At 44.0% G+C, this 19274-nt stretch overlaps 1 protein-coding gene across 1 annotated transcript in view; it reads left to right on the top strand.

The window, feature by feature from the left end:
- Positions 1–18875, top strand: part of LOC142775355 (uncharacterized) — a 125228-nt gene extending 106353 nt beyond the window's left edge. The window contains exon 2 of the mRNA XM_075876717.1: positions 17494–18875. Coding sequence (XP_075732832.1) covers positions 17511–18458 — 948 coding nt within the window. The 5' untranslated portion in view covers positions 17494–17510 and the 3' untranslated portion in view covers positions 18459–18875. The remainder of the gene's footprint in view (positions 1–17493) is intronic.
- Positions 18876–19274: the final 399 nt, after the last annotated feature.

The following is a 19274-nucleotide window of genomic DNA, read 5'->3' on the forward strand; positions in this document are numbered from 1 at the left end:
ACACATGGGAGCATCACATACGGCTCACGGGGTCATTGTACTCTTTTTTGTTTTGCTTTTTTTGATTAGTCAGTATACCGCTCGGAATGTAACAATTGCGTCATTGTGGCTTTCACCTACGCTGGGAAGCTTGCTGTACAGCCTGCCGAGCCTTTTCACCTCATCAACATTTTTTCGGAGAACTAACATTGTTCTCAGCAGCTTCCCCCGGGTCGGTGCGGGTAGACCTTCGTGGTGCTTTCTTTCCTCCACATATATTTTATATCAGCTCCTCATATCTCCCTGCAGAGTAGCCCGTCGGACAGAATCTGGTTAGTCGCTCTGCCTTTCGTATTGATTTCAGAGTCCTCTGCTTTTATCACGCTAGCTTGAGCGGCTTGACCTCTCTTGGTCGGGAATCACTCTAATGAAGTATATTACGAGCTTCGCGATCACGAGTCTTCTGCCAACTAGTTGCGCCCTCACTGACACGGTCTTTCTTCTGCGTGGCGTCATTCTATATACTCTACCGCTCATTGTGACAGCTACACGCTGCGACCACTCTTTCTTGTCAATAATAACCGACAATCTTCTCCTTTCATAGTTTATAGAGAGCAAGCTGTCTACCTCTTACTACTTCCAAATGATTGGTCTTATGGCTCAGTTGTTCGTTCAGGCATTCTATGTATGTCTTCAGTGATAAAAGTGGCGCATATGATCATTCTTTCCATAGGCGAGCCTCACGTATAAACGTTATCCGTCGTGACACGAATCTAGCGTCATACTCACCCCTTTACTGACATTATAATACCTCGCCCTTCGTACCACGTCTTTCCATGCCACGAGGTACCGCAGAATAGACTACGAGATGCTATGAACCAAGTTAGCGGGGCTCACCAGATCACCCGCTATCGTCTGACCAGGAACTTGGCAGGAATTTGAAAAGTACAGCTGATTACCGTTAGCGATGAGACAAATTGACTTTCCTTCACGCTTCTTAGCTCACCTTTAACCATTGTGCCACCCTTGTCAGTCTCTACCGAAAACTCCTATAGTTCCGCAGAGTGCCCTACAAAGTCTTACTCCGAGCTAATTAAGCATGAGTTATGAGAGGACAGGATCACTCGCCCGGGTCATCTCTTGTAGTAGACCAATTAAAATTGCCCATGTCTTCCGCATGAAGTATAATGCTTATTTGTCAATTACTGCAAGACTTGCTCTAAACTGGTGTTTCAGCTCAAACGGTTCCTCTCACAGGTGGTGTGGTAAGGCTGCCCTCTGCGTTATTGAGTAAGATGACTATGCGTAGGGGGGCTCGTGTGAGAAGGCTTGGTCTGCCATCTTCTCTATGTTGTAGAACCTGGTTGTCGTGAGTTCGTCGGGGAAGGGAACACTTTTCACATTTCGGAAAATTTGTGGTATTGTTGCAACACCGATATGGACATTTCAAGTGTAATGTCTTATTCTTTGCCCTCTTGTAAGCATGATTAGTTGATTCACTCTTAAAAGCACTCACACGTGGCGTTTATTTAAATCACAGCCATGTGTTGCGTTTCAGCGTTTGAATATGAACTTCCTGAAGCAGTCTATTTTTATCTAAAGGGGATAGAAAGTTTCCTCTAGTAAAAACAAACAACTTTGTAACAAAAGTGAATGTTGCCACATGTTCGTAAGCAATGGATAATATAATTCATAATGATGTAGTACGTGTTTTCCAATTCTGCTTGGCGCTCTTATTTAATCGGATGATGTGGACCGCATGATGGCCCCGCCGCGGGGGTTTAGTGGCTAAGGTACGCGGCTGCTGACCCGCAGGTCACGGGTTCGAATCCCGGCTGCAGCGGCTGCATTTCCGATGGAGACGGGAATGCTATAGGCCCGTGTGCTCAGATTTGGGTGCACGTTAAAGAACCCCAGGTGGTCTAAATTTCCGGAGCCCTCCACTACGGCGTCTCTCATAATCATATGGTGGTTTTGGGACGTTAAACTACACATATCAATCAATCATCGACCACATGATGAATGTGGGTGGTCTTAAGAGCGTGTTTCGCATTAAGTTTCACGTGATGGCGTTAAAGAGCTCGTTTCACAGAAAGTCTGGCGGTGGTCGTGTCTGCTTCATTATATGTGAACGAAAAATTATGGTATGCCTCACTGAAAAAAATCGAGAACGATGCAAATACAATAAAAAAAACTGGGACAGAATGGGGTTCAAACCCGAGTTGGTTTGCAAGGCAAGCGGATGTTATAGCACACGGCCACGTCTCTGCTTGCGAAATCAGTGAAAATAACTTCCTCTGCTTGGAAATGCCTCAAAAGTAACTTTCCTGCTTTACAAACACAGAAGCCTTTTATACATGCTTCACAATACAACATGAAATATTGCAGTAATAATGCATAGTACAAGCGTATGCTTTGCCATAAAGCATCAGAACATGTGATCATTAGAATGACTTCATGCTTTGAAGTCACTCAGCCACTACGAAAGGCACAGACTTCACTGCACCTATTCTCTTAGGGCCACCTAGTGGGTGCTTGACAGGTTTGAAAAGATGTCATGCACTAAGTGTTTGAAGTACGCATTAGGGACAGGATATCACTATCGCGTTCAACTCCTAAAGGCGAAGCCCAAGAGTCCTACAATTTTTGGTGTCGGTGTCGACGTCATTCTGTGTTAGCGAGAAATCACCTACATTGAATTGGCACAGCAAGTTATTTTCCACCTATAGCTTCATTTTTCCCTCGCGTCCATGATTCATGATAGGTGCAAACAAATCAATAACATTAAAACAAACTTTGGTTCAAGTGGAAATAAAACCCAATAATTCTGTGTTGCAAGCAGATGTTCTACCACCCAGCCACACCCGTGCTCGGAATTGCTTCAGGAAAAAATAATATTTACGACTCTCATGTATTGCGAGGAGTGTCCTTAACGTACGCAACATTGCGGGCAGGAGCGTAGAATCACACCAGGTGCCCAAACATGCGAATAACGCAACGAATGGTTGTTTAAAGGCCCAGATATTCCATTATTATTAATTAATTATTATTATCAACAACAGCATGAACAACGTCTGCAGTGCAGGTGCGTGAGTTTCCGTACTGATGTGTAGTGGATACTTTGCGCAATCGCAAAAAAATAATAATAAATAAAACCGAACTGTAGTGGGCACTTCATAACTGCTCTTGCAATAGACGTTGTGGAGTAGTTTGTAAGGGCCAATTTACAGGCGCACATGTACACATGTTTCTTTTTTTGCGGCATGGTCAAGGCGGTCACCAAGAAACGAAGCCAGGATAGCGATCGAGAAGGCGATAAGAACAGGGTTCGTCCACAGCATCACGTTCTCCTCTTGAAGGTGAGGCTCAAGCCTCCTCCTGTTTTTTTTTAATTATGTGCACCATGAAACGAATTCGATGTGACACCCTGATTAAAGAAAAATTAGCCTAGCTTGCACTGGAGGCTCAACGCTAAAGAGACAGGGAGCTATTGGCACCTCGGTAGTTCTTGTTTTACCACGTCTTGAAAATTTTCTCTTTTTATTATTCCTGTATTTCTTTCTTTTTGTCACCTCTCTGTTTTGTGTATCTGTCTATACTGTGTTTATTTATTTTATTTATTTGTTTATTTCTGCCTAGTATTATTAGTCTTTCCTTCTTTCTCTATCACCTTTTTCTGTTCTGTTATGTTCTCTTGTAACTGTCTTGTTGTGGAAAGGCTGAGATTTATATTACCTCGGATACTTTATATCCGTAAGTTCTCCAGAAAAAAAATAATAACGGAGGTTACCCAAAATTAACAATGAGCGATCAAAAGCATAATAGCACGCTAAAACAAGTTGAAATAACGTGTCAATGTACTACAGTTTGCTTGCAGCCGTTCGCACTGCCATAAAATGCTCACACGCACAGATTTCTATTTGCACTCACAGAATACATGTACTGACACGTCATTCAACATATCACCACACCTGAATGCGTATCACAAGCTCTTGTCTAGTGTACACTAAGAAGTGTGTCACGAAGATGTTTTCCTTTTCTGACGATGTATTTCAGACCATGGTTCAAGAAATCTCCTTGGTTATGGCCTAAGAACTCGGCTCGGTACGTTAAACACGTAAAAGAAAGAGATAGAAAAGAATTTAGAGAGAAAATAGAGTGAGAGAAAGAAAGATAGGAAAAAACTGAGCGAGAAAAAGTGATAGAGAGACAGAGAAGGAGAAAGATGTACAAGCAAAGAGAAACAAATAAAGATGGAAAGAAAGGAAATAAAGAAGAATAGATAACAAAGCGAGTAAGTGAAAAAATTGAAATAAACATGTACGAGAAACAGATTTAAAATAAATAAATAAATAAATAAATAAATAAATAAATAAATAAATAGGAAGACCCCCTGCACCGCTTCCCTTTCCAGCTTGGCACCACTACAGCAAGGGTGCCATAATTTTTTCTGATTTACGAACACAGCGCACGACACAAAACACGTCGGAGGAGTACAGAGGATATGCTCAAAAGGATTTCTAATGAAGACACAACAGTACCATTGTTTCGAGTATTGTGTCTCAGCTGAAATGGAAAGTTCTGTTCCTTCGCATGTAAGCGATGGTTCCATTGGAAGCTGAAAAGAAAAAAAAAAGACGCGCGAAACAATCACTCACTCAGCCCTTCGTGTTCAAGCTGACGTTATAGCCGTCCAGTTAGGTCACTTGTCTCCGCTAACCCTTCCCCACTTCCTCATCCCGCGCTCCCGTTTCGGGCACTGCGCAGACTCAGCTTAATAATTTGTCCCGGGTGCATTCACACGCATCGGTTAGCCGCGTTCACTTATTCGCATGCGAAGAGGGGGGGGGGGGGGAGAACAAGATGGCAGCGGATGTTGCCTCCTCCTTCTTCATCGGGAACGTATAAACTCTCGCAGTCGGCTTTGTTTTTTCGGCACGGCCCCAGACGCCTCCCACATAAGTGGACGTGCCGGTGAGCCAGCGTTCCCCCTGTATACACTCTTCGACTAAACGCGAGCTCGCCGGCAGGAAGTTTGCGCGAGCGGCGAAAGCTAGCCGGTTCCCAAGTGGGTCCGCGTTTCCATCAGCCGCTTATTACCAAGGGCCTTCCCTAACTTGCACGCAACTCCCTGGCGTTCTCTGCTGAGGCGCGCAACCCCTAACGTTTTGCTCGCACGAGCTGACTGACGGGCAAATGTCTGGGCCTGTAGCTGGTTGTTCGTGGCCGAGCACGGGCCACTTGGCGACGGCAATCATTGCCGCAACGGAAACGCGTGCGTCATTGACACGCACCACTGGTGACCTGTCGTTGAACGTTGCCCGTAAGCTCTGAAAATTATCCGGGCCCACGCCGCGTATAGGCCGACACAGCTCTTGATGAGGTTCAAAAATAGCGCTTTTATACAGGGTGTTTCAAGCATTGTGTCCAAAATCATCACAAATGAAGGAAAATGCGATATTTGCCCGCTATTTTCACAATTGCTTTTCCTTTAGAGGTAGGGTACTTAAGTGGTCCGTTTGGAATAATAGTTAAGAAATTTTTTAAAAAGCTTGCATTTTATTCAGTGTAGTGATGCATTCATGTGAAATTGAAGAGTTGAAATTCTTATGTGAAAGACCCTACGCAGTTATGAGTTATGAAAAAAAGGCGGCCTCTAACAGGTAGTTGTTTAGATGGAATGAAGTTCAGGCAAATTCAACGGCGATGCCAAAACTGAAGCACCTGCCCCGCCGCGGTGGTCTAGTGGCTAAGGTACTCGGCTGCTGACCCGCAGGTCGCGGGTTCGATTCCCGGCTGCGGGGGCTGCATTTCCGATGGAGGCGGAAATGTTGTAGGCCCGTGTACTCAGATTTGGGTGCACGTTAAAGAACCCCAGGTGGTCAAAATTTTCGGAGCCCTCCACTACGGCGTCTCTCATAATCAAATGGTGGTTTTGGGACGTTAAACCCCACAAATCAATCAATCAAAACTGAAGCACCGATGAGCTTAACAAACAGACGACTATATTGACGTCACTATCGAAGACAACAGAGGGGCAGCTCTTCCACGTTCTTTAATGCTTGTGCGTCCTGCGTGTCATTATTGCAAGCGCAGCCCACCCAAACGCTCAACAAAGCCAGTTGATGGTTGACACAGCGAGACTCTCATTCTCGACATCTCAAACGAATATGGCAGTTGCGCTTTTCCGCGTCGCTGTTTCGGTTACGCCGGTGAACCCAGATGAATTTCAGTACTTCGAAATTATTATTATAGAGGCCGCTTTTTCAAAATCTCAAAGCTGCAATGGGTTTTTCTCACGAAGAGATCGAATTCTCCTTTTGGCTTAACCACCTAACTCTTCTAATTAAGAAGGTTAATAATGTAATTTTATTAATTGCTTTCCCAAATGATGTTTTCAACCAAAGATGTCTGCCGCTACAGAAGCATGCAATACGAAAGACAGCGACCAAAGATCGAACTTTCCCAATTTTTTTTCTTGAAAGTTTCGGGCGCATTTTTTCAAACACCTGGTACCTGAGATAACATACAAATCTACAATCCACCTTCGCCCTCTGTCCTAGAAACGGCTGTCAAAGGCAGCTGCCTTCCTTCGTTTTTGTCGCTACAACAATGCTTATTTCGAAAACAGGGATATATATATATATATATATATATATATATATATATATATATATATATATATATATATATATATATATATATATATAGTTCCCTGTTTTCTAAATAAACATTACTTCATGTTAGCGCCTGTGCGTGTCACGTCTTGCTCAGTCGCTATAAAGCTTCATCATGACATGTCAATACGACAAAAACAAGAAATCAGAAGCCATTGCTGGAGCAAGAAATACTTAAACGTCGCTATGCATCACACAACTCCTCCTAAAAAATTTTCGTTAGCGAGTTATCTTTGCCATTGTCTTGGCACATTCGCTGACATGTCCAGAACCAGGACTGGCCAGAATTTGCGTTTTGAAAAAAAATTCAAGCGTGATCAGTAGCTTTTCGTAATTACGAAATGTTCCAGTAGGACTGGCGTCACGGCTCCTAATTATCTAGTGCCTGAAAATATCTGAAGAACACTTAGCGTAGCCGTTTAGACAAATAACATCATAAGCAGAACCATACGCATGTTTATTGACGTGTTGAGCTACTGAACGAAGCGTAGTTGACATGCAACAGTGCTTATATCGTGGAATTCCATGGAATGAGTCATGTTCCCTCTTTAGGGAGATAATAGTTCATTCGCTTGGTCAGCGAACACTTGATCACCGGGTGGTATCCTCGGTGAGAAACCAAACAGCTGTGGTTTTTGTCATTTTGCAGGCATAAGCAGTATTGATTTGCACTGGCACTGTACTCTTCATCTATGTTATTATCGTTACTATAATGGTAAAAAGCACAATGGCGACTTCCCTATTTCACACATGCTGACCCTTCATTACGTTCTTGCGTTGGTGGTGCCTCGAACACGGAAACGCCGCCTGTTTTCTTTTGCCAACATAATTGCTTCCTTTCGGTAGTGAATGAAAACACAGGCGATAGGCAGAGAAAGAAAAAGTTATAAGAAGGGCAACTGTGGTCAACTGCCTGCCGTGAACTTCGTTTCCGTGGCCAGCGCCCTCAGCCCACGGACGGTGCATGAGTTCTGTATAGGCGTCGAAATTAGATTTAATCTGCGCAGCAGTCTTGACTTCGTTTACTCATAATGAGGTTCCCGTTTCAAAGAAATTTTCCTTTTGCCACGCTGCCGACTCTCCATACAGCCTGTTATGTCTTAATTTGTACAATTTTTTTTTGCTTTTGTAACATAAGTTGCGCTAATCTACGTTGTGGGGAAGGTTTTTCTAATGTTCTCTTTAATTTTCTTTTTTCGCCGATGTTGATTTAATTTGCACTTCCCCTGACGTGTACTATTGTAAACTCAATTTATTCGCTATTATGCGACCTGGATCACTCGGTGTCTGGCTTTAAGATTACAATCGCTTCTCTTTTACTGATGCTACCTTGAATACTCTACGCACGATCTTTTTCCAAATAAAGCGCACGTTGATGTGTGCGATGCATAGCCCCGCTGTGACTGAAATCGAAAACCATTTGTATGGTGGTCTGCATTTAGTGATCATTCTTTCGGGTCAACTTTCACCGAAGCAATATATGTGTACCAATCGTGGCGATCAATAAAGGAAAGAAACTTGCCTAAAACATGTAGCCACATACGCAAGCGTATTGGGCGGGATCGCAAGGCCCCTTAAAGATGAAGTGAATCAACGAGGGAGAAAAATAAACAGTGCGTATAGAGGAAATGACCGACGTATAATTTAACCCAGAACCTATTCCGTTTATGCATAACTTACGAGGGCGCCGTGTTGGTATACGATCAAATATGCCGCATAATATGTGAGGGCATACAAGCAGAAAAAAAATATGCACCAATGGTGACGCACGCTTTGTTGCTGTTATTTCGTTACATATTCTCACATGAAGTCGAAGGGAGACTGCGCATTTAAAACAGGAAGTGCGCCAAGATGGGAATAAACAGAGACGAGGAACTAGCGAGTGGCAGAAATAACCGGGGGAACGAATGCGAACTAAGAAACGGTGTGGTTGCCGACGTGTTTGCAAGCTGGAAGATGGCAAAAGCGGAGAAATATATATCTGTAGCTTTACAGATGAAAAAAAAAAAAGCGTAATTGCATTTGTAGGGTTCAAACTGTAAATATTGTTCGCTAGAATGTAAAACAGTTTAGTCTGTATAACTCAAAACGGTTATAAACGTAACACAAGCGAGAGATAATGTGCGTGCCTTCATTGATAAAGTTTTCCTATGCACAAAACAAGTGTTCGTAACAGAAACCTTTTGCAAATCTTAAGGCTGGTCCTACAGTTTTACTGGAGAAAGCCTGCTGACAGCGGAAAGTACTTACGAAATAAAATACTCGTGGTTTCAGCCGCCGTTCTGGGGGTATCACTTTGCCGGACTCGTAATAGCTGCAAAGAAGGCTCAGTAGATCAATTCAACAGTTATAATTAGCTACGATTCCCTGCGTTGCGAATCTCAGTCCCATCAGAAATTTGCTGCACGTTGACATAGCCAGAGGGGGTGGATGGGGTCAAACTAGCTTTTGATTTTTTTTACTTTTTTATGACACACACATACGATACACACACACGGACATACAAAATAGTGGTTTTACTTGACTCCATTCTACCACACACAAAAATAAAAATTGCTGGCAACGACCTGTCGCAGTCCTTCATAAGTAACTGCTTTTACTCAGTTGTAGACGGAAATGATCGTTTATAGGTTTTTTTTTCTCAGAGGGGGATACTATTTCGCAGACTGTATGCGTGCATTAAGTGTTAGGGACACCAAAGCAACACGAGCAAATAGGTAATTATTCTCAGGTGATTATTGCTTAGACAGTCAGAGTTGGGTAGCATTAAGGCAACGTGTCATAAACGAAGTTTTGCGTTTCTCGTAGAAGCCCCGCCGCGGTGGTCTAGTGCATGGCTAAGGTACTCGGCTGCTGACCTGCAGGTCATGGGATCGTATCCCGGCTGTGGCGGCTGCATTTCCGATGGAGGCGGAAATGTTGTAGGCCCGTGTGCTCAGATTTGGGTGCACGTTAAAGAACCCCAGGTGGTAGAAATTTCTGGAGCCCTCCACTACAGCGTCTCTAATAATCTTATGGTGGTTATGGGATGTTAAACCCCACATATCAATCAATCAATTAATCGTTTCTCGTGGAAGCATATATAAAAACTCGACGTGCTCCGCAGCTATGTAGTTCGTGTGCATACCAAGCGCAAACGAACTTTCAAAGTGAGGAACACGCGCTGCGAGGTGAAGCGTCTAAACGTGTTCATGCGCGCTTCGTATCTCTTGGTGCATCTCGCTCAGCATATCGCAACCCGAAAGCCTGTACGTACCCGACGCTCTCACACATTGTCACTATAGCACCACATTCGGCGTCCTTTTGTCCGCGCTGCACTGTTTCTACGGCCTGAATGCTTGCTATGGACCACAAAGCGTGATGTAGGTGCACTAGCTTCCTGACAAATAAGGACATGACTTGCAGGCGCCAAGCTATTCGTACTCTTGCTGCGCTCTTTGACGGAAAATATTCCATGTTTGTGAACTGGAGCTCGAAAGTGATGTGAGAAAGAATAGAGTGACACAGCCCTGAATAGTAGCAGACACGTTTTGTGTGCGTGTGGGTTTTACGCAGTTAAGCGTTCTATATATATACAGGAGAACGTGACAGCTATGTCTTGCGTGAGTAAGCGATTGATTTCTTTCCCCCCCATATTTATCTGCTGTTCTGTAGATAAATGTATTCTAACGATTCCAGTCACACTTTCGAGACTCGGAAAGCGTTGCAAAAGACAAGTATAGAAAAAATACTAGCGCATTTCTCGCAATATAAAGAAGCAACGTAGTCCGCGCAGCGGTGGCAGTACCAAACAATGGCATGAGAAACACTAAAATTTTCCGTATTTTTTTTCTTTCTCCCTTCTTCACTCACATTTAGGTTTTTTATCCTTTTTTTCCCTTTCTTATCGTAGGGTAGCCCGCAGGTTACCCTTTCCTTTACTTTCCTTTTATATATTTTAGTTATCCCCGAGATCTAAAAATACTTTTATTCTTGACCCAATCGGCTGTCTCCATGAGGATTTAGCTTGTTAACTGTCAATATCTTCTCAAGTTCCATGTAATTTAACGTTGCTGTTTGCATTTTAGATTGTAAATATCAAATATGCCCTTATTGTAATAAATAATAGTGTAAATAAATTGATCAATAAATTGAAGAAATAAAAACAAAATAAATAAATAAAAAGTGGTGCCTCGTGGAATGGCAAAGTAGATAGCGCAAGCAAGACTGATTTCAGCGAGTTAGTAGATGCTTAGCTGGAGAAACAACGCAAGACGACCCAGCTAAGTAACTATAGCACGCATCGGTTTTCATCAGAAGGTCATGTTCGGGTTCTATTTCTGGGAAAGGGGGCCATTCTTTAAGCATACTATTTGACTCTAATACTGAACCGCAATGGAAAGCCGCGCTTTTTTACCGGAACATCATTATAAAGAGGGAATGCGCATCCCCAACATGGGGCGAATTCGTCGAACAAGTAAATCCAGGGCTTTAGCCACAACAGCGAGAAAGCAAACTTCACCAAAGGGGGTCACGCTGCACCTACCTGGCGGCATCCTATAAACCCCTTCACAGCCGCCTCGCCTGCAGTGAGGCCACACACCAGCGAACTCTGTCTGGAGTCTTTCTAGCCGCGAAAGGAAGAAACAAAAATGATATGATGTAACAAAGAGTGATAAACGCCACCTTCATGTTCGCGCCATGAGCAGGCTACGCGGGGGGGGGGGGGGGGTAGGTAATACTCTAGAAATTTGTTCTCGTATATCAGTATGTATATGTTAGCATCCTCTCGGCACGGAGTTCGCAAGCCTCTATTTTACATAAGCTCAGAAAGTTTCGCTTAGCTGCCTTCGAAACTAATTTGATCACTTCAGTGACTATGGTGTTGTTAATGACGCTGGCTGTCATTTTCATTGTTGTGTCATCGTCGCCGTCACCCACATTATAACCTTGCAGAAAGTTTGAAGCAATTTTCTCCTCTAAAGTGGCGGTGTCTCTTTAGCCGGCACTATAACAGGGAAAGTGCAGATGCCACTTTAATACCTTCAAAAAGAAAGTGAATTGAGAATATTGTACACGTGGCTAGAGTTTTATTCATTTGGACAAACCTGTGCTCCGCATGGTCAAGCGGGCATCGAGCATGACCTTGGTAATTAAACATTCTGTAATTCAAAAAGTTTCCCTTCTAAAGCAGGGTGTGACACTGCCTGGTCACTTTCATTTCAATATAACGTGTCAAACATCACCACTTTCTCACATCTTCGACAAATAATTTTGAGTAAGTTTTTTTTTGTGTGTGTGGAGGACCCTAGCTGTAAACATAGCAGCCAATAATGCGAGCCAATATTTTCAAAACATCTCAAATTTGTATCAACTGTAACAACCCGATAGTAGCAGGATGTGATTGTTTGATTTATTTATTCATTAATTGACTGATTGAAGTGAAAGAAATGAGACAGTAGCCATCACGTCACATCCGACACATTACGGGTTTCATGTATATTTTCGTTCAGTTCTACACTTTTGATCGATATACCACGGCGACTTCATTGTTTGGATAATATAATTGCATAAGTTAATCGTGATGGGTGGGCGTAGCTATGTCTTAAAGTCCATAATATTAACATTTAAGTCGCCGACTAGTATAATGGGTTTGGGCTTGTATGTGTTTCATACAGGTTGTTTCAAGAAATGTGTCCACTGCTTTTGCAAAAGTACAAAAAGGAGGTATCTGCTTGCTACCTGCGGCTTTCCCTTTACTGTGACAGAAGGCATCCTCACATGGGCACAAACAATAACTGTGGCAGTAGTTAAGAAATAAACATAATTAACTTTTTAACGAGTGAAAATATATAAGCGGTCGAGCCTATTGAATGAATTCAAGTCCTTCCTGCGAATAGTGCACAACCACTGCAATTTCTGAAAGGCGAGCACTAGCGATGAAATCTGGCTTACTGAACAGGCGAAATCGATACCGACGCACCTAACAGCGCATATACCATTCATTTCGAAAGTGCCCCTAATGACGACACTGTTTCTATCATCGTTATGTGCTGTCAATTTACATACTTTGTTTCGTGGAAGCACTTTCCTGCCGCAAAGCCACTGTTTGGTGCGTATATGTTTCGGTTTCGCCTGATTTATTAGCCAGATTGAATCGCCCCGTGATGACTACCAGAGGCTGCCTTTAAATTTTAAACTTCAAAGTGGGTGTGGACTATTTGCAGGAAGGGCTTTAATTTGCCTATTAGACTCGACGTCATATTTTCTGGTTAAAAAGGTAATTGTGTTAGCTTTTATAACTACTGCAGTAATTGGTGTTTGTACCCTTCTGAGGACTCCTTCTGTTGTCACAGTAAAGAGAAAGCCGCAGGTAGCACGCAGATACCTCACTGTAATTTTTCAATATTAGGGGGCACATTTTTCACAACACCCTTCACTGTTCTGTCACAATTACTATTACTATTAATCTATTGTTGCATTTTTTGCATGTCTCACATTACCGTACGTTACCTGACCATTACACCTTATAATGTAGCCGTGACATACGGACACCGGATAAGCCTCGCCCCTAAAATGAAAGCAGGGCGTTTTTTTTTTCTAAAAGAGCGGAATGCATTTTAAATGAAACTGATAAAAACGCACTCTTTTCTACTGACAATATGGTTCGGCCTGCTTTTTTGCTAGTATGTTAATCTCATTAATTACAACAACTCTATATTGTGGCTAAACTTTACATAGCCAACTATTGTTAGCATTGTGGAGTAAAGCTTCTATTTGGCCAATATAGATTGACACATTTCATTTGGACATGAATCAGCTCTTGAATTAAGTGTGAAACGGTTTGAATGTACAGTATAGCAATATTTCTCACTAGAATTGGCATCATACTTGTGCTTCCGTCGCTGCCGTGCTTCGACACATGGGCATAATGGCGATTACTAGACTTGAAGAACGAGTGGTCTCGCCTGTCAAAAAGGGCACTATTCTGGACTTTCATCAGTGTTTTCTTGTTCCTGGCATCAATTGAAGGTCTTGAAAAGTGTTCCAGTTAGTTTTATGCCATGCTATTTCTGAACACTTCTTCTTTAGGGAATAGATAGACGCCTGCTATCATTTTCATGCCAATTTTATTTCAAATGCACCGGGTTGGAGTGAACTGATAGTGTTGCCCTATAGTCGAAAAGAATCACTAAAATGCAAAAAGAAGTAGACAAGGCTCTTACTCTTTACAATAGAGTTTTGTCACTAAACATCATATCCTTCAGTAAGTGCCAACTCACGCTAAAAAACCTAATTGTGAAACCTAAGCATGATAACAAAGACACAAATTAAACATTTTGGGTAGGACCATGTTGGTTATCTTGATCATGTTTGTAGGCGCAGTGCTGCATGGTTTTATGAATGTGGCTCACTTTCATTGAAACAGTTGGAGTACTTGGCTCATTTTTGTTTACCAACTGCCTTTTCGATCTCATGTTACATGGTGATAGTTATAGCGCGAGAACAGAACGATGACAAACAGACAAGTAAACGAGCGCTTATCTCCTTCTTGTCCTTTTGTCGTCGTTCTGCTCTCGCGCTATAACTATCATCATGTCACACCAACTAGCCCAAACCACGACACTCATGTTACAATAAAGAATTGCCACACTTTGAGTACTGTTCTAGAAATTGAATATACTTAGGCACGCTTTACGTTCCACCGAAATGTATTCTAGTTTAGGTTTTTGCATTTCACTCTTTTAGAAAAAAAAACGTCTCAGTTGTGAAATGAACAGGACGTTGTCAATCGGTAAAGCGGCATATCATTCTCGGGCCGGTGCGAAAGGACACACGAGAGCAAACACAGGAGCAAAAAAGACGAGATAGCAGGCTTCAAGAGCCCAACGATGGTCCATAGAGGCTCGTTAATGTGCCTCTCATTAGTCGAGACTACGCCCTGGGTGCTTCGTGTACTTTGTGGACCAAACAGGCAAACGCTTCAAAGGTATCATGCTCTCAGAGTTTCTCGTTGTTTAAATGACGCGCGCCATAGCATGAAACACACCATGCACATGCATGGTGTGTTTCATGGTGTGTTTCAAGGTCAGGTCAAAGCCCCATATCACCAGAGAGTCTTAAACGTCATTAACAAAATAGCGATCATCAAAGATGGGCAGCTCCAAATATAGTTTGTTGTTTCCGCATCTTATTACAGCATGCAGGCCATTTTCTCTTCTTGTTCTTCTGACTGTACAGACCTATACGAAGATTTTCTTCCCGAGAAACCAGGTGTATTTGTGAAAAAAGTTTGTGCGTTTGATGGCTGTACAGCCACTCAAATCTTTATCCAACATTCGCGAGCACCGACGTCGCCTTGCATGAGTGCTGTATGTATACGACGGAACCAAACCTGCAAACAAAATGAGGGTAAGCGAATGCCCACAAACATCGCTCAGCTACAATCGCCGTTTGATGGGCTGTTCCGTATTGCAGATTAAACCCCGTATCAGCGCACTTACGGCTTATCTTATGAGTGGTAGCATCTGGCGCGTCTTTAAGTGTTATTTCCTTCATTTCTTCCTACAGCCTTCATATACAGAAAATAAGTTACAAGCAAAATTATTGCCCTATTAAAGGGACCCTAAAAAGAATGAAACATGCTTTTTGACGCATTAGTGAAGTACAACTTCAATATCACGAAAACAGCGAGACGACGATTGGTAAGCGTGAAAACGCGCGGAAAGAATTTGCGGGCGGAAACACCACCTTGAGAATTCTGCACCAAACACAGTGAGTTCATAGATTTTGAAGGTGTTTACTGGGTTCTACGTATACCTTCAAATCAAGAAAAGTGTAGCAAGTTGCCATATATGTGTACACTAGCCCTAGAATGTGAAGTTTCAGAAAATTCGATAGAGCTAGTGTCGCGAATCTGCGAAAAATATGTTTAGATATTTGTACGTCACGCGTGGAGATTTAGCGCAAAATTTAAAAATGAAGCTTCCTGATTTCTTCTGCTAATAATGAACCTATGGTAGTGAAACTTGTGGCGGTAAAGTTTTCAGAGTGTAATTTATCAACCTAAACCGAGTCACTACTTTCGTTAGTGTCCCTTTAACGATGTCTGTTTTTCTGGAGTGTGCTTACATGGAGTGATGTCCTCAAGAAGGAAGAGCCTAGCAGGCGGTGGGTGCAGCTGCTCGTGCTTTGTAGACATGAGCTTACTATACCATTGTCTTGTTTGCAACTCGGCTCCATTGTACGGCGCTGACGAAAATATCGCAGTATATCCACGGAGTGAATGATGATGAGTGGTGCGAAGCGTCCGTCCGTCCGTTCATCCGTCCGTCCGTCCGTCCGTCCGTCTGTCTGTCTGTCTGTCTGTCTGTCTGTCTGTCTGTCTGTCTGTCTGTCTGTCTGTCTGTCTGTCTGTCTGTGTGTCTGTCTGTCTCTGCGTCCGTCCGTCCTATTGCACACGCATTTATTGGGCCAACACGATCTTGTAAATGAGACTAGAAATGGTGATGAGACAGCGTCATCTAATATACTGTTCGGGATATACGACTGGTTACACCCAAGGAGGATTTAAAAAATTGCTGGAGTGGAAATGATTGCGCAGAAGTTAAGACGTTCCTCTGGCAAGATGGTGGCTGTGGCAGACATCTTACTAGAGGCATGATAAAGTATCACTGTTCAGCGATTAAAAACGAAGCGTTTTTCTCGCATGCTCAACGAGTTTAATGTGGGGACTTTTTCGGGTCACATAGCATTCCAAGTGCGTCTTACAGTTACTAGTTTTCCTTAGTGAGCGAGCCTCTAATTGAAGGCAAAGTTCTTTGAAGATTCAGTCTTCCATACTCGTTTCTGTGTGTTATTTCGTCGGGAACAACTATCCTTTAATATAGAATTAACGTAGCATTTACAACACATATCAAAGCCACTTGATCTTTAAGTGGGCACTATCAGAAAAGAGCACGTGTCCGCCATCTTGGCAGTGGCAAAAGGTGGCTTCACTTCTGCTGGCAAGGCATTGCGGGAGCTTGCACTCCAGCAATTTTTCTTTAATCCTCTTTGGTTACACGTGACGCAGGACAAGGTTTGACTAAGAAGAGCTTCGCCCCTAAAGAAAAGAAAAAAACTCTCCGCTTGCGCAAGCCACTTGAAGATCTAGGTGGCTGTACTTTGCTTCTAGCAACGTGCTTCAAGATAATAATCAATGAAATTTCACTGATTTCCTTCGGCATTCAAGCCTATAGGTGCGCAATTTTAAATATTTGGAACAGAAATCTGGTATATAAATATTTGGCTGCCTCATAATACACTCCGTAAAAAAACTATATTCAGGGCTTTGATACACAAGTTTACCATCGAATTAAATCTAGTTACCAGTCTAGTTAACAGCACCCTGAAGATGCCTCTCGAAGCTCACGGCGCTAAGTATGTCCATCTCGAGAAAAGTGCTTGCCCGAACTAGTTGCACATAATGAGGAGCGTTTACAGCTACCCGCACTGACGAGGACACGTGAAGAAAGGCCAGTGGTGCCTTGCCTTCCTTTCCTGCTCTCATCAATGGGGTTTGTTTGTAAAACGTCGTTACTATGCCCACCTCACCTAGAAGCTCCTCTACTAAAACACCCCACCCATTATCCTTATAGCTTTACTAGTTGGGAAATTGCATATAGGTATGAAAGGAAACCCTCCAAGCCAAAGACTGCCAACTGCAGCTGATGATCAAGTACCATGCACCAACTGTGTTCAACAATCATAAGTGCTCCTTTTGATCGAGCGAACTTATGCCTCACGCTGCCAGTGTTTGCAGTGCTGCTGGCTTGTCGCCGCCTAACACCGTTCCATAAAAGTTGTTTCTCCGCAGGGCCACCACTCAGTACGATGGGCGCGCTGGTCTGTCGGAGCCGGGAACCAGCCGAGTCTGGCGCCACCATCCTGGCGGAGTCACCCGAGCTGTGGGCCAAGCCTGCGGCGTCACGGGGCCAGGCCGGCCGGCTGCCCTGGCACAGAACCCGGCGGGCCAAGCCCAGCGGAGCCGCCTCGGTCGTGTCTCCCACGGACGACAACTGCCCGTGCTGCTGCGCGGGAGCTGCGGCCGCCGCCGCCGCCAAGCTGCAGCAGCAGGAGGTGACGAACCTGGAGAGTGCCGAGTCACCACCGAACAAATTCAGCTTCTCGCGGAACGCGTGGGAGACGCCGCCATCCCCGCTGCTAGACAAGCAGAGTTCCGGGCACGAGGAGCCACTGTTCCTCGAAGATACCACCGACCTGCTCACGGACACCGAACAGCAATGTCAATTCGCCTTCTCGGGCAGCGACGATGTCACCCAGGTGGAGGAGATGACCGAGAACGGTGGCGATCAGTGCACCTTCTGTACTTTTTGTCCGGACGGAGCGCTGGCATCGGCCACCGACGACGACCTGAAGGGCGCAGCCGAGCGATTGTGCGCGCTATATCCGGGTACCGGCCACATGGCTGGCACGGCGGACGAGCCGTGCAGCCTCTGTCTGCTGTTCCCGTCAGAGGGTGGTGTTGTGGCGCGCGACGACGAGCCCAGGGCACCAGACGACGGCTGGTCCAACCTCGACGAAGAGGTGACCATCATGGTGGACAGGGTGTCCAGCCTCAGCTCTATCGTGGAGGAGAAGCTCAGGGTCAAGAACAAAACGAGGCAGGACGTGTGGAAAGGGACATTCGGCATCTACGTGCACCATGCCAAGGATGGCACGAAGAAGATCATCATACGTGACGGCTGGACGTCCTACCACATTCAAGGTAATGAGTGCGCTTATATTGAGGGGAGCAGAGGGCCCAGATTACGCATTTAAAAAATTGGTTGTGATTAAAGCGTACAAATATGGTCTACGCGACCCCTAGCCTATAAAGTGCACTACATGCATGTCTTTTAGAGCTCTAAACGAGCTTATAAGCATTGTTTAAGAACTTTTCAATAGTCACATCAACATTTTACAGAACGAAATCATCAATTATGTGCGTTGTATCGTCATATGTCCTATAAAAGCCAAAGACACCATTAGGTAAAGCTCTAAGAACGTGTAACTACGAGAGGAATGGTTGATGCCGTTGCTTTTCCTCGAATCAAACTTCTTTCCATGCTGCCTACGTCTTTTTCCTCTTTTGCCCTCTCTCGCACACGACAGTCGCATTTCGGTAGGTGGAATGCTAGAGGCCCGTGTCCCTTATATAGTGTTAGGCGCACGATAAATAACCACAGTTAGTCGGAACTTCCGGAGCTCTCTCTACTACGGCGTGCCTTGTAATCATATCGTCGTTCAGGCACGCAAGGCTCCAGAAGCTATTATAATTATCATTATTTTCTCTTGACACCCTCTCCTCTATTATTGAGGCACATGCCACGGTTCCCTTGTAGTACTGAACCCCTCGGTGTTGCTGCCGTGTGCTGCCAGCCACTAACACTTTCCTCTCAATTACTGCTAGCATGCTTTTCTTTGATCATTAATCGCTGCAATATGAGGTGGCGCCGAAAATGTTTCACCGCTGTAGTGAAAAAGGTAGAATGTAGGAATGCCTCCTTTATGAAGAGAAGAGTCGAAGATTGCTCAACTATAGGGTCAATGCGAAGTGGAACCACGTCGCTAGGTTGCGGGCCCAGAACAATAAGT

Source organism: Rhipicephalus microplus, chromosome X, assembly GCF_043290135.1.
Source record: "Rhipicephalus microplus isolate Deutch F79 chromosome X, USDA_Rmic, whole genome shotgun sequence".
Taxonomy (NCBI): Eukaryota; Metazoa; Arthropoda; class Arachnida; order Ixodida; family Ixodidae; genus Rhipicephalus; species Rhipicephalus microplus.